Raw genomic sequence first — 15,821 nt, 5'->3', positions numbered from 1 at the left:
ATAAAAGTACCAACAGGCACGAAAGCAACTTAATCAGATATAAAAACTTAGTCAGAAATTGCCTAAGTTAAGAGCAGTTCAGTGAGAGCAACAACGTATACTTACATAATACAGTGCCCAAAAGACACATCTGAATTAATGATTAATACAGTTAGCCCAACTACAAACGACTCTTGTTCAGGTTGCTGAAGTCTAAAGGTTGTTAAATTGCCATGGTTGACTAGTGCTGATTTTGTAGCTGGGATTGCAGTAGCTCATAGAAGTAATAAATTGTAGATCACATCTCTGCAGCTTGTCCCATCTTCTTGATAACAGTGTGCAGTGGCATGTATGGTTTGCTAAACATGCTGGCTGCTATAAGTGGTGCCAAAGGCTGAGAATCATGAGATGTCTCCAAAGGTAGCATCTACTACTGGGGACATAAGTAGTTGGGGATGGAACAGCAGAGAGAAGACTGGAGTCCTTGAGGCTATTACATTTGTCCCTTTGTGATGAAAAGTGGAGAGCTGGCATGCAGTCTCTTCCACTTTCAAACTAGTAATGTACATAGCATGTAAGAAGACACCCACCAGCTCTGACTTTGATGGTGAATAATGACATTCTCGTGCTCACGGACTTATTTCTGGTGCACATGCAGAACCCAGCTCCAGTGCTGACATTTTTTGTCTTGATTTTTGAGATTTTTCGCCTTGCCAGATGGTTCTGCAGAACCTCCAGCATGGCTTATAACAAACATGGTAAACCTTTCACCATTGCTTTTGCCTAGCTGGAGTGTGTCCTTGAACTATGATAATTCCTCTTGCTCAGGTGGATTGAGAGGGGGTGTGTGTGTGTGTGTGTGTGTGTGTGTGTGAGAGAGAGAGAGAGAGAGAGAGAGAGAGAGAGAGAGGCTTAAATGCAGCCTGCTCTGCAAGGGCAACAAATATATTTGCCCGCTATTGTCAGTGTGGCCCCCTGAAGACTTCCTCTAAGGCGGGGTGGAGGGGAATAACTCTTAAGCTAAAAAGAATCCACATCCCTGACTTGCAATCTATGAATAAAAACAAAGTGCAGTGGTACCTTGGTTTGCATACGTCTTGGTTTGCATACGTTTTGGATTACAAACACGTCAAACCCAGAAGTACATGTCTCGGTTTGCAACCTTTCTTTGGATTACAACCCCCCCCCTTTTTTTTTGGGTTAAGAACAATTTTTTTTTGGAGGCCCCATTGGCGAAACAGGTTACAACCTGTTTGGGTTTACAAACTGACCTCCAGAACTGATTATGGTTGTAAACCAAGGTACTACTGTAATGGATAAAGTCAGTAGAGCCATATTGGCTATCAGGAAGCAGCATAAAATGTCAACTGCTACTTAAATAACAATTTTTTGGAAGGGTCCATGGGTCAGGTTCAATCATTCCCCCAATGAAAAACATCTGAAGCATCTTCCTAAAACTGAAAACAGCTTGTTTGCTGAACTTATCAGGAGATGAAGTTCTATAATGAACTTAGTAGGGCAAGGTTGGAGCATGGATGTGGGAGTGCACTGAGTCCGGAATAAATGCCAATGTGTACATAGCTTTGGATTCGTCTTTTCCCGTTTCCTCATTGCTTTGTTGTGATAGGGGTGTGTATGTGTCACCTGTGTGTGTGTGTGTGATTTGATACTTGGCTTAAATACACATGCTTGTTTGCAGAGTGAGGGAACTTTCGGGTGGGTGTGTAGCTTTTTGGCCTTTTCTGATTGGGACAGTGGAATTCAGTCAGGTGGCATGTGCTGCAGATTGCACACCTATGCGGTGCTCACACCGACCCTCCGCAGTGGAGGGACAAGCCCAGGCGGAGGACAAGCATGCCAAGGTACACGGTGCATGTCCGAGGGGAATGGCTTGCCGTGCCTTGCCGAAGTGGCGCAAGCACAGTGAGGTGGCTGGGGAAAGAAGCCGTCAGGCGTTACATGAAAAACAAGCCTGACAATGGAGGCTTTGGTTCTGTGGAGGAAGTACAATTCTACGTCCGCCGTTGCAAAGGCCTTGGATTGCTGGATCAGGATGATACTTTGGAAGATGCCCTCGAGGACAATGAATTTGTGGAAGTTGGTAAGTAAGCGGAAGACAAGTTGCAATGTTTGCACATATTAAGGAGAAGTTCACAAAGGGAAACACTTGGCAGGAAACAATGAAAATGTTTTGATATTGTGATGGGAAGTCTCTCCAAATACCATCAATGTCGGGGGGGGGGGGCTAGCATGTATTTTAAGCGTGCCAGTTATTTTCACAAGGGTTGCTTAGAGTGCTGTTTCCATTTTCCATGTTGGTAGGCTGAAAGAAAACTCCACATGTATCCAGATATACTTTGGACTTAAACTGGGATGTCTTCTGCATCTCATTAACTGTAACATCCCAGACTTTGACTACAGCAAATAGAGGAAGAAAAGAAGCAATTGCTTCCATTTTGTGCTGTGTTATTCCTCCTCGTTTCCAACTCACTGCCATACATAAATTAGTTGATAGGGTCTTTGAAGCAGTAGCTTGTGGGTCTTTCGGCTTCTGCTGTAAATAATCAGACACCCCCACTGATATGGATCATATAGTAGATTGATCACATCCAGGCCCCATTGATATGTTGCTTACATACTGGAGTTGCTGGTTGGAAATCAGAAGTGCAAAGAGACTCGGGAAGCTGCCTCACACCAAGTCGGACACTTGGCTCATCTTGCCAGGATTGTCTACACCGACCAGCAGCTACTCTTTGGAGTGTCAAGCAGTTCCCAGTCCTACTTTGAGATGCCAGGGATTAAATCTGAGACCTTTTGGCATGTAGAGCAGATGGTTTCCCAGAGTACCACTGAGCCACAGCTTCTCATGTGAGAAAATGGAATAAAGGCGTTTAGGAGCGATTCCAAATGCTTAGCAAAATACACTTCTGATTACAGAGATAGCCTGTGAAAGCATAACTACGCTGGCCACAGAATAAACAAAATGTCATTGATGGTTGTCTCTCTTTCCTTTCAGTGATACAAGGAGATGTAATGTCCCCAGACTTCATTCCATCACAGCCTGAGGGTGTTCATTTGTATCCTTGTTAAAAATGTGGTGGTGGTCTATTGTTTTTCTGAGGCCTCATAAGTCGAGGGAACTTAGTTTTCGCATGTTGTCTCTCCTATACCCGCAAATGTGGACTGAAATCTAAATGATCTTGTATTACATTATATATTTTCCTATGCTGTGCTTCAGATATAGTAAATATCGAGAACCAGAACAGGTATGGAGCAAGAGTAACTTATGAAGAACTGGTGTTTGAATTATGTCTTTCCCTGTCCTTAATTCTCCTCCCTATGTGTTAAGTTCTAAGTCTGCTATATATACTATGCTAAATGCTATGTGCCTGTACTCCTATTTAACACAATGGGATTTGCTTCTGAGAAAACATTAACAGGCTTGTGCTGCACAATAAATAGCAACGAAATAGAACTTAAAAAAAAAATCAATTCTGTAATGCAACATACAACATAGTCACAGATTTTTGAAGTGCTGAAAAAAATTAACTGCAATAGTTCTTTTAAACACTTATATGAAAATGTGATATTCCCACTGTAGCAACACTGACTGTACAGAGACATAAATACTGTGTCCACATAGCACAACTGGTTATTTACGTTTATCCATGTCGTATTCTCTTATTCTAATGCTGTTCTTTTATACAGTATATTTATTTAGATGGGAACCATTTGACAACACAGGATTTAGTCAATTTAGGAAAGGGGCTGTATAAGATTAAGGTGAGTACTGGAAAGATTATAACTCTAAAATACCCAGGGGTGGAATTTAGATGATTTTAGACCCTGGACCTTTGACCCACTTCCTGTTTTAGCCAGCCCTGTTGTATCTGGGGGCCCTTCTGCATGTTTTCCTGAGTGGGGCCCTAGACCTCTGCCCAAATGTCCTACAGTGACAGCACCCCTGTAGATACTTTATTTGCATTTTAGCTCGAAATAAAAATATATATAAAGGCAATTTTATTTCCAGTTAACCCCTGAAGCTGAAACTAAAGTCAGAGAATCAAGAGATGTTATTGAAAGTATTCTAAAGGAACAGAGAGGTAACCATTAATTACTTTATTTTATAAATTGGGTGTGAGCAGTTGGGAGTACTGCAATATATGTAAAAGTGATTACATATATTCAATTGCAATTTTTTCATTTAAAAAATGCAAGTAAAGCATTTGTTTTATCATTCTTCTTTCAGTTGTCTATGGAATTACTACAGGTTTTGGGAAGTTTGCACGAACTGTTATTCCAAACAGCAAGCTATGGTATGTCTCTTTTTTAAATTTACAAAAGAAACCTATAGAAAATGCAGCCAAACAGATTCTAACATGTTTTATTTAGTGAGGTTACTTTCCATTGGTTAAACGTTCTGTCTACAATTTTATTTGTTCCGTTTTTGCAAGAAATTGAAAACTTTGCCTGCAGTTGGAACTAATTGTATTGTGTTCTTTTTTCTTTCTCTCTCCCTCTGAGGGAACTTCAAGTGAATTTGGTTCGGTCACATTCTGCAGGTAAGGAAGAGCAGATCTTCCAGATGCTTTCCTACAATTTATTCTAGGCTATACTGAGGTGGTTGTTTATCCTTGCAGGTGTTGGGAAGCCTTTGATTCCAGAGAGATCTCGTATGCTCTTAGCTCTAAGGATCAATGTCTTAGCAAAAGGATACAGTGGAATATCACTGGAAACTCTTCACCAAGTCATTGAAGCATTTAACGGTAATGTAATCTGTGCTATGCCACATTTTTGCAGGGTTTAGCTTTCAGTGCAATAGGCATAATTTTGAAAGGGGATGAGGCTCCCATCAAAAAACCAATTTTGTCACTTTGTGCCAAAAAAATGCAGCAACTTTCCCATTTGTACCTAGAACTGTGCAAAGACATCCTGTGCCTTGCAGTTTAACCTGCACCTGCAGCTTCTAAAGAAAGATTGATTTCAGAATATACTTTCCAAGAGAGGCAAGGCCTATGCAATGTGCTGTGGACTGTCTCCTTGAAAAGGGCAGTGCCATTTGGGATATTGGTGGTCAATAGAATGTTGTAGCTATGAAAGGCAATGGGCAAGTTTGGTTTGCATAAGGCACTCCTTCTGGTCACTAGGAGTAAAGCTCACTGCTAAATTTCAAGGGGCAGGGTGAATTATGGTATGTGTATTTCTGTAACCAAGGTCTGCTTCTCCCTCACCCTCTTGTTCTTATAGCATCCTGCCTGCCCTACATTCCTGAGCAAGGGACTGTTGGAGCCAGTGGAGACTTAGCACCTCTTTCCCATCTTGCTCTGGGACTCATAGGAGAAGGGAAGATGTGGTCTCCAAAGAGTGGATGGGCTGATGCAAAATATGTAAGAGACAATGCTCTGCTGGTTCCTTTTGGTTTGCTGAAGCATTCGTGAGAACGGTGGAAGGTGAAGAGGGGTGTTTCGTTCTGATGCTTTGCAGATTAATGATTTGTAATAAATTTAGGCTTCTTACAATGCAATCCTATAAGTAAATGTAGGATCTCAGTCCTAGATTTTAATGGGGAAGAGTTATTGACCAATTATAACAGATGTGCAACAGGGAGACATATGAAGGCTTTGTGTCACAAACTGAATGTTCAGAATGTATTTTTAATGTGTGCTTGAGTGGCACACGACCATCCACACACTGTCCACTGTCCCGCCTCCCACAAAGTCTTAGAGCTTTCATAGATTGTCCACTTTTTCTTTGATGGAATGTTTCTAAGCTGTATTTTCTGCCTTCAACCACTACTCCCCACTTTCAACTTACTTTCTTCCATTCTGGGCATGTGCAATGGTATTTCTGTACCTGTGTACCTTTTAATTCTAACCCTCCCCCCAAAGGAAGAGTGCAAGAGCAAAAATTTGATTGGGATTGCATCCAGTGTTTTGTTATTCTAAGTCTAACGTTACTGATCAGCATGTATGGAGAACTGCAAGCTGAAGAACTGGAACAGACAGCAGTAGAAATAATCTATCCAGAATGTCTTGCTGGCTTTGTAGCACGATGGGAGTGGCAAGGTGCCCTTCTGTTGTTCAGTGACAGTGACTGAGTGCTGCTCATGATTTTCTGGTAGCACGAGCAAATGATCCTGCACAATGTCTACCATGGTTTTTAATATAGATGTCGTAACCCATAGACAAAGCAAAGGATAGCATGCAAATGCCAGAACTTTTCTGAAGCCGAAATGTTCTGCCAGCAAAGGGTCTGTTAACTTCAAATGGTTTCAAATGATGAACATAAATGAATTCTGACAGCAACTGTGGTAATGTTTCCTTATAAGCATGTCCCACTGATTTTACTGGGACTCACTGCCAAGTGAGCATGCACAGAATTGCAGCTCAGAAGGAAACACGGGGTCATGTTTTTAATTTATTTTTATGCTGATAAGGCGATATAGGGAGAGGCTTCCTAAAACGAATATGTTGTTTCCGGTGCAAACTAGAGGAACTACATGAGCCTGAAAGGGCATGTTAAAAGAATGCAGAAGTGGGATTCCATGTATGGAACTGAAACTACTACTAATTTAAACCATTAGTTTTTTTTAAATTATGGGTGTCGAAACATCCTTGAAGCCACTTCTTCAATTCTGCTCGGGCATCTTCCTTCTCAGTAGAGTAATTAAAAATATTTATGGGGTAACAAAAGATGAGCCCAATAAGTTTGTTACTGATACTGTTTTACAGGTGCTGGAAGCTCATGGACTGAAACCAATTACACTGAAGCCCAAAGAGGTAATAAAATGCATAGAATCTCAGCAGTGGTCCAGTAGGCGGAAGCATGTACTATGTAGCTAGACCATGTCATACGTACCCTCCAATATTCTGCTGATTAAAATTGGGGTGCACATTTTTTAGTGCCAAACGCACATGCGAGCCGGCTGGGGTTTCCCCGCCCCAGCCCCCTGTCTCCTTTACCAGCAGCAGCTCCTTCAGCGAGCCCCAAAGTGGCTCCTCCCCATCCCCATTGCCATCCCTGTCTTTGTCTTCTCCTCCATCAGTGGTGGTGGCCTGGCCTGCGCCACCAGCAGCTCCCTCTCCCCCCGCCCCCCGGGCTCCAGCTCAGCCGCCTCCTTTCGCGTGAAAGATGTGAATCCTTCAGTGTCAAACTCTCGTGGGAGCCAGCTGACTCTCAAGAGAGAGCAGCACCAAAATCAGGACATTATGGGATCTAATCAGAAGCTGGGGCGGCTTCTATAATTCCGGGATGTCCCAGTCAAATCGGGATGCCTTGACGGGTATCGTAATGGCAAAGGGAGCATTTCTAATTTGCACTGTTCCCTAGAAGGCACTTTTACGGTGAAGCGGCTTTAAGTCGGGATAATCTTTTTCACTCCAGTGGCGACAATTGTGGGTGAGGCCAGAGCAACGGATGTCAAGTTCATAAACTCCAAATGTCCCTATTTTCCAGGGACTGTGCCAGAATTACGAAAGCAACCCCAGCTTCTCATTTGATCCCGGAATGTCCCTATTTCCCCCCAGCCGTTGCTTGTGAGGGGAGAGGGGGGAAACGCATGTGTCTTTATACAGAGAGAGTCTCTGAAAATTAATGCTTTCTGTTTCTTTGAAGGGCCTGGCTCTTATAAACGGGACGCAAATGATTACTTCTCTAGGATGTGAAGCAGTTGAAAGGGCCAGTGCAATTGCTAGACAAGCTGACATAGTGGCTGCCCTCACACTAGAAGTTTTGAAGGGCACAACAAGAGCCTTTGATACTGGTTGGTATTGCATTTTCTAAGGCTGCTAGGTCCCTTTTACAGAACATACTTAAATCTGGGGCTTTGGGTATTTGCTTTGTTGCTTCTCCCACATTTCTGTGATGATGTGATTCTGATCTTCACGGTGCCAGCAGAATTGTGACCGTAGGAACTACCAACGTCATTGCTTTTAGTGTCTGCTAACGCCCTATGGAAAACGGTTTAAGTGATCTATACTGCTTTAAAGCCCGCTCATATATACTAAGCTCCAACATCTCAGTCTCCAAGTGTGGATTCTTAAGTAGCCAAAATGGTGCCATCCACACATAATAGCCAGGGACCAGTAGGCTTAGGAGAACCACAAAGTTTGTAGAACCATCCAAAACAATGTAAGCGAGAGAGACTGAGCATGCTCAGTGTCACTGAATGTTGCTGATATAGGCTGAGAGGCAAATGGAATGGAATATACTGGAAAGGGCATGGCTGGCTAGAATCCTGGCCGGAATCACTCCACACTGTAGCATTTGCTGCAGATTTCACGTAACTATAGTCCCAGGCTTAATACACCTGTCCAAGTGTTGCTTGCAAAACTGTCCTTAACTTGAAGAGAGGGGATAAGTGTTGTGCTGTAACTCTCTATCTTTATTTTAAAACAGATATTCATGCACTGCGACCACATCGAGGGCAGATAGAGGTGGCTTTTCGATTCAGGTCACTTTTAGATTCTGATCACCATCCCTCTGAAATAGCAGGTGAATGGCCATTTGGGGTGATACATACTTGGCATATTTGCTTAGAAAAGAAGCTGGAACAATCTGATAATTTCATCTCAGTTTTATTTTTAAAATGCTGTATCTAGCCCTCAAAAGTATGTAAGAAAAAATAATTAAGTCCTGGATATAATTTGCTAAAGGCCAAGAATCCAAAGAATGTCTCTTCTTCAGCTGGGTAATTGTTTCAGCCCCATCCACATAGTTTTCAGCACTGGTCCAGTCATCAGAAAGCCCTTCCTTGAACTTTGCTCCCCCATTTCTTGCTAAAATGTCCCAAATATTTAAAAAATGAAATTGTTCATTAAATATATCCAGCTGTCAGACTTCATCCTGACAATATGAAAATCTCATTTCATTTTCTTTATTATATCTTCTTGTAAAACGTTTAAAACAGAATACACAATAAGCTACAAAAGTGGAAGCAGATCGTAACGTTTCACATAAATCCAAACATGTGATACTCCAGGGCAAATCTCATATTTTGACTTGGTGCTAGAGAGGTTTAGTATTAAAATAGAAACCTTGCTATGTTTTCTTCTTCTTTAAAATAATACGTTTTCATTTTGCTGTGTTGCAGAATCTCATCGATTTTGTGATAGAGTACAAGATGCATACACACTGCGTTGCTGCCCTCAGGTAAAGCTGAACGTAAACTTGGTTCTGACACATGTAGCCAGGAACTCAATTATCACATGTAAAGAAAATGGTTCAAATCTGTCAGTGAGCTGAATTCTATTCTTGTTAACAAAAGTTAGAACCATGGAAGGCAAAGCTTGGAGGTCCCAGGAGCAGGACAGAAATAAATCTAGGTCTGTATTTAAAACAGTAATTTACGAAGATGCAGGATATGTGGCTAATATCTGAAATTTATTTTAGGTTCATGGCGTTGCGAATGACACGATAGCATTTGTCAAGGACATAATCACCACAGAACTCAACAGCGCAACAGACAATCCTGTATCTTTTTTGCATAATTCTGCAGCCTGAGTCAAGTGTATGTTTCACACCGTTCCACATGGGCCTGTGGCTTTCATTGTTTCTGTAGGAGCTGTCAGACAAAAGTGATCCTGCATACTTGTGCATTTAGGTCGTAAGTTTTAAAGCGTATCATTCTTAACTTACCTGAAGCCTATCATCTTTAAAGCCCTAACCTAAACAGCTTAGGACAAACAAAATAAAAAAATGACTTCCACTAGCACCTTAGAAACCAACTAAGTTTGTTATTGGTATGAGCTTTCATGTGCATGCACACTTCTTCAGATACATGGGCTACCCACCTGTAGCTTAGGACAAGGATACCTTAAGGACCATCTCTTCCCATATGAGCGTATTTGCTCATTATGATCTACTGAGAGATCTTCTCTATAACCTATTAGTATTGGAGTGTGATTGGCAGGAATGTAGGAGAGTGTGTGGCCATACCTAGCCTTTGGAACTCCCTGCCTCAAGAGGCTTATATCAACTCCCTCTCTGGTCTTCCACTGTCCTATATGAACACCTTGTAGTTTGGTAGTCCAGATGAAAAATAAAGTATTTTGTTGACCCTCTGGAAATATATATATTCCTTATCATACATTATTGGTTTAAAAACATGTTTAAACATGTGCCTTTTTTGTAATGGAAAAGTAGAATAGAAATAATTCTAACAAATTCAATAATAAATGAATAACTTGGGCTTTGCTATGGCCAACCTCACTACTGCTGAAGCCTTAATGTGTTCCTTAAGATGGTTTTTGCTGAGAGGAAGGAGACAATTTCTGGAGGAAATTTCCATGGTGAATACCCTGCCAAGGTAGTTAACAACATTCCCCCCCCTTTTTTTTTTTACTTTTTACAATTTAGGGCTTTAAAAACCATGACTAAAAACCAATATATATCTTTCAGGCTCTGGACTATCTTGCAATTGGGGTCCATGAACTTGCTGCGATTAGCGAAAGGAGGATTGAACGGCTCTGCAACCCATCCCTCAGTGAGTTGCCGCCATTTTTAGTCACAGAAGGAGGCCTGAACTCTGGATTCATGATTGCACACTGCACAGCAGCATCCTTGGGTGAGTACAAAATGGCTGAAGGGGCTGCCAGAGGGATTGAATACACAGACCTCTCAATATCCTAGAGTTAATCTGCTGCTCTGACCAGTCTTCTTGCATTTCCCTCTCAGGTATTTGAGTCTTGGGCTATGTACACATGACCATTACACTTGGGGTGTGTCTCCTAATTCCTAGATCCAGCATGAATTCAACTGCTGGAATAGCCAGGCCATTTCTAGAATGTCAAGGCATTTAAATAAATCACATGCAACCAGTACGTTACAAGAAACTAGAGGATAGCTCTAGATATTCCCTAATGTCCTGAGTATGCAGATTCAAAATTTAGTGGAGGGAGCGCACTGGAGCCAGAGTTAACAGTAATGTGTGCATGGCCCAAGTCTCTGGTTTAAATCTCTTCTCTCCCCATTTATTCTCTAATTCACAGTCTTGGCCTCTCTCCCACTGGCAGCACAAGGATACCTTGCAGGGCTGCTGTCAGCATTACTGTGATAAACATTGCTGAGATAATGTATAGGAAGCTTTGAACATGTAAAAAGAACCCTGTTAGGTCAGACCCAGAAGCTCATCTGATCCAGGCAGATGCTTATGGGAAGCACAAATACAGGGCTTGTGTTGGTGTTCCTCCCCTGTTGTCTTCCTCCTTGGCAGTGTGAGCGCTTTTAGAGTGTCCTCTACATTGGGGGGAAAGAAGGTTTATGGATGCTATATATTGATATTACGCTGCTGATCTGCACAGAGTACTGTTACAAAAGTGTTTCTGGGTTCATCATTTCCCTCACTGACGGCTGCTCAAAGTGGGGCATTGTTTACATCAGGCGTAGTCAACCCTTTTATACATACCGCCCACTAATGCATCTTTCTTGATGGTAAAATTTCCTTACCGCCCACCAGTGCTCGATGGAAGGAGGATTCAGCTTGTGCCGTAGAACCCCCTACCGCCCACCTAGAATCCTGAAGCGCCCACTAGTGGGCGGTAGGGACCAGATTGATAACCCCTGGTTTACATGGTGGCTTGCCTCAGAGGCTACCATTTATTCAAACTGGACTTTTGCAGTTTCCGAGAACAAAGCCTTGTGCCATCCGTCTTCTGTGGATACTCTTTCGACCAGTGCCGCTACGGAGGACCACGTGTCCATGGGAGGATGGGCTGCGAGAAAAGCACTCAAAGTCATTGAGCACGTTGAACAAGGTAAAGTCATAGGCACAACTGGATATTAACTGTGGTCACATCTACGCCACACACAGAAAGCATAGAGCTTCCCTCAAGGAATCCTGGGAACTGTGGTTTGTTAAGGGTGCTGGGAATTGTAGCTCTGTGGCAGATAAACTACAGTTCCCAGGATTGTTTGGGAGAAGCCATGTGCTTTAAATATGGTTTAAATGTATAGTGTGGATGTGACCAGTGTTTCATACTGTGTTTAAGCTTCATGGAAATCGATGGGAATTGCTTGCATTTTAAAAATGCATTTGACTGGATTTCACACTTATACATAAATATATATATTGCAGTTTATAAAAAAACACACTGTAGAAATGAGATGAAGATGATAATAAGTAGGAACAAATATAAATTATAAATAACAAATAATTTCAGAAAATATTACAGAGGAACTGCTGTGGATTGTCAATAACAAGACATAATACTAAGAATTGCCTGCATTATTTCATGCCAAAGTGTTTAGGGTCAGAATGGCAAGAGACTTAATGCAGACCCCAAAACTATTTAAGAGATCAGGAAAGGCACTGCAGTACAAGAGAGTGGAGCAGCCTCCCTCGGTTGGCTTCTTGAGGGAAAGATAGATGAACGCAGAAATTGGTGTCAGTGCTGCTACATGTATTTTTAAGTGTGGGACTCTAGTGGATTTGGGGCATTTGGCCTTCAACTCAGGCAACACAGTTTCTTAGACTGACACTGTAAGAAGTGATCCTGGTTCACTGTGCTTCATTGCATAGATCAGTGGTTTTCAATCAGTGTGTTGTGGCACCCTAGGGTGCCGTGGGCAACACGGGCCTCTGTCCCTCTTTCCTTTGATGCTCTCTTGCATCTCTGTCTCCCAAAGGCTTGCCCAGCTCTTTGTTGCAGCAGCCCTGGCTACAAGCTCTGCAGGTGAATGGTGCCTCTGGGGCTGGCCAGGTTGCCAGGAGCTGAGGCGGCCTCGAAGCAGGCAGGCACGCAGGCAGGCGAGGGAGCCCAGCCAGCCAATCCACCAGCCCTTGCTGTTGGGAATGGACAGACGAGTCCTAGGCCCCTGTGGCAGTAAGGCAAACTAATCTGACTTCTGAACTTAGGAAATCCAAGCCACAGGGAGAAGTTAATTCTTCTGCCTTTGATGCAGAACCTCACCTCCACCTTGGCATCACAATTCCTCTTTCCAAGGCTTTGAGTCCTGACTCAGTAAAACTGTTCTAGAATCTTTGCATGCTTTTCATATCATGCTTTTGGGTTGTGTGTGTGTATAATCATTCACATGTGCATATATATCTGCACAGAGTGCCACAATATTAGCACACTCCATAGGAAAGTAGATTTAAGTTTCTTTAGTCTTTTACTTGCGTCTAAATTCATAGAACCATTTCAAATATAAGATTCTGCATTTCATATACCCAGTCAACCCATATTAACAATGTGCCCATTTGATGGTGAGCACTAGTCCTAAGATCTCATCCTCATCTGTTTACATCGAATGTTTTAAAAATGACCAGAATTTGCCATGGTGTTTTATGTTGTTTTTGTTTACTAGTATTGGCTGTAGAACTCCTTGCGGCATGCCAGGGCATTGAGTTTCTACGCCCCCTGAGAACTACGACCCCATTGGAAAAAGTCTATGACCTTGTGCGCTCTGTTGTCAGGTATGTCAAACAAACACTTGCCCAGAGACGGTAACTTCTGAGAACATTGGCCAAACATTAACCACTTACCACCACTACTAGCAGATTTAGAAGTTGTTCAATTTGTCTCCTTTCAGGCCTTGGATGAAAGATCGCTTCATGGCCCCAGACATTGAGGCAGCTCACAGACTGCTTGTGGATCAGAAGGCAAGTGTTGATATTGGCAGCTAATGGAGTCTGATGAGGAGACTCCATGATTTTTAAAAGTTCCTCTGTGTGTTTAGCTACTTGCTGCATAATATGTGCCCTCATGCTTATGATTTATTCCGACATTCTATGAGGAAGGAAAACAATCTTGTACCAAGCAGACTTAATTTGCTATCTAGAAAAACTGGTTGGAGGAAACCATATATTTGACACTTGTTCAGCACCACAAGTCTACCACCAAACATTTGAGTGATTGGAGTTAGAGAAGTAAATCATGCTTATCATAAAGTGAAAGACGGATTGTAGCTGGGCAGGCGAACCATGTTTATTTATTCCAAATATTTCTTTCCCACTAATCAAAGCAGCTCACAATCAAAGAAATTGAAAGCATGCAATAAATACACAATACAATAAATAATTAGCAGAACAATAAAGCCAAATATTAAGACCAGAGCCAGGTCAGATTAAAACAGCATCTAAAAAGCCTGGAAGAATAAAAGGTCTTCACCTGGCAACAAAAATAACAAAGTTTGGATTCAGGTGATTGGGGAGAATCTTCCAAAAACAGAGCAAGGTGGGAGGCAGAGGTGATTAAAAAGGACCAATCAAAGGTCACCACCAATCTCATTAATGATGGCAAAGGGACTCAAAGAAGGACCTCATAGGAAGTTTAATATCTGGGCAGGTTCATGTGGGAGCAAAGAGCCCTAAGACACAAAGGGCTTTAGAGGTCAAAGCCAACACTTCAAATTGTGCTTCTTAGTGGACTAGAAGCCTGCGCAGTTGTGTTAGAAATGGCAAGTCGTATTCTGTATGTCTGGCCATAGACCACATGGAATCCACAGCTGAATTAACATGCATGTCTGCAGGGAGGCTTGAGCTTCCGACAGGAAGTTCATAATAAAGAAATGAGAATCTTGTTTTTGGTCATTCTGTGTTGTATGTTTTATTGTTCAAAAAGAACATGTTGCACGTGCTCCACAAAGCCATCCCTCAGCATATCTGAGTCCCTGACAGTCTTCTAAGGCCAGGCACAGCCTCTGGATACATTTTTCTCAAGTATTAGTTCCAGCATGTGAGAAGGGGGTGGGTGGAAATGATAGCAGCCTCCTGTGCTGTGTTTGGCATTTGTTTGCTAAAGTGGGCCCACCATAAAATGCAGCTCCCTCTTCCCCTCCCTCCCTTATAGAGCCGGTCTTGTGTGTCCTTGTAGAGAGTGATGGAATGGAGTGTGGAGGCAATGTACATTGGACACACATCAGTCCTCTTCAGAAACCACCATCTGGGCATGCCCACAGGGCCTACATTGTCCAGATGTTTGCACTGTATATTTCTACTGAAAGTAGGTTTTTTGCTAACTTGCACCAATGGTTTTTAAGTATATGATTAGGATCATGTATGAGAAATGTTGCCTGCCAATATTTTGGTCCAAAATCTAAGTCTTTGCCTTTTGCTTCTGACACTACTTTCTCTCTCTCTTTCTACCTGTAGGTTTGGGAAGTAGCTGAACCATACATTGAAAAATACAGAAGGGAGCACCTTCCTGAGTCCAGGCCAATCTCCCCTACTGCCTTTTCATTAGCAGCAAGTGAAAATGCCTCACGCTGTCGCCACCAACATCATCATCATAGCGACTCAGAAGAATTTGATTAAGAGTAAATGCTATCAGAAATGAACCCCAGTACTTCAGTTGATAGCAAAATCTGTGTGTTTTTAATAACTCCCGTATTCTGTACTTTATGCCAAAGGCCAAAAAATAAATAAAAGATTCCAAAGCTGAAAATATTTGTGGGCGTTGAGAAAGTGCCGTATCAGTTTGAATGATTTCACAATGGCTGAACTTTGTACGAAAACAAGGTGAATGTTAAATTTATCTGTAGCAAGTGGGTGGATGCGACAAAACTTGTGCAGATGTGACTCATTTTGTGAGTTAAGTTAACTACACTAACATCAAACTATAATTTAGCCAACTAAAATTAGCTAGCTTTTTTTAAAAATTTATAAGAACAATAAATCTAATGTTGCAATCTTTACAGAGACTCCTCCTCTCCTTATTGCATTTATAGCTCACCTTTTTCTCCAAGGGGCACAAGGTGGGATACATGGTTTCTCCCCACAGTTAATCCCCATAACAAGTCTGTGAGGCAAGTTAGGCTGGGAGTCGGTGACTGGCCCAAGGTCACCCAGTGAACTTCATGGCCAAGTAAGGATTTAAACCCTGGCCTTCCAGAACCTAGTCAGA

At 42.2% G+C, this 15,821-nt stretch overlaps 1 protein-coding gene across 1 annotated transcript; it reads left to right on the top strand.

The window, feature by feature from the left end:
• The first annotated feature begins 1,766 nt into the window (after positions 1-1,766).
• HAL (histidine ammonia-lyase) lies at positions 1,767-15,364 on the top strand. Its single transcript, XM_028747586.2, has 20 exons — positions 1,767-2,080; positions 2,996-3,056; positions 3,218-3,245; positions 3,688-3,762; positions 4,010-4,082; positions 4,229-4,295; positions 4,504-4,541; positions 4,620-4,745; positions 5,227-5,366; positions 6,711-6,758; positions 7,594-7,741; positions 8,377-8,472; positions 9,071-9,129; positions 9,370-9,450; positions 10,220-10,285; positions 10,378-10,543; positions 11,598-11,732; positions 13,285-13,393; positions 13,510-13,579; positions 15,071-15,364. The coding sequence occupies exons 1-20, from the start codon at positions 1,834-1,836 to the stop codon at positions 15,230-15,232; spliced, it is 1,995 nt and encodes a 664-aa protein (XP_028603419.2). The 5' UTR covers positions 1,767-1,833; the 3' UTR covers positions 15,233-15,364.
• Positions 15,365-15,821: the final 457 nt, after the last annotated feature.

The sequence above is a fragment of the Podarcis muralis genome, chromosome 10, assembly GCF_964188315.1.
Source record: "Podarcis muralis chromosome 10, rPodMur119.hap1.1, whole genome shotgun sequence".
Lineage (NCBI taxonomy): Eukaryota > Metazoa > Chordata > Lepidosauria > Squamata > Lacertidae > Podarcis > Podarcis muralis.
Note: the sequence above shows the minus strand (reverse complement) of the source record. Positions and strands in the feature narration are given on the sequence as shown.

Bases quoted from the DNA above. Each gene is read 5' to 3' on its own strand.
- HAL (XM_028747586.2), top strand. From the start codon at position 1,834: ATGCCAAGGTACACGGTGCATGTCCGAGGGGAATGGCTTGCCGTGCCT. The intron at 2,081-2,995 runs GTAAGTAAGCGG...CTTTCCTTTCAG, and splicing joins CAATGAATTTGTGGAAGTTG to TGATACAAGGAGATGTAATG. The intron at 13,580-15,070 runs GCAAGTGTTGAT...TTCTACCTGTAG, and splicing joins GACTGCTTGTGGATCAGAAG to GTTTGGGAAGTAGCTGAACC.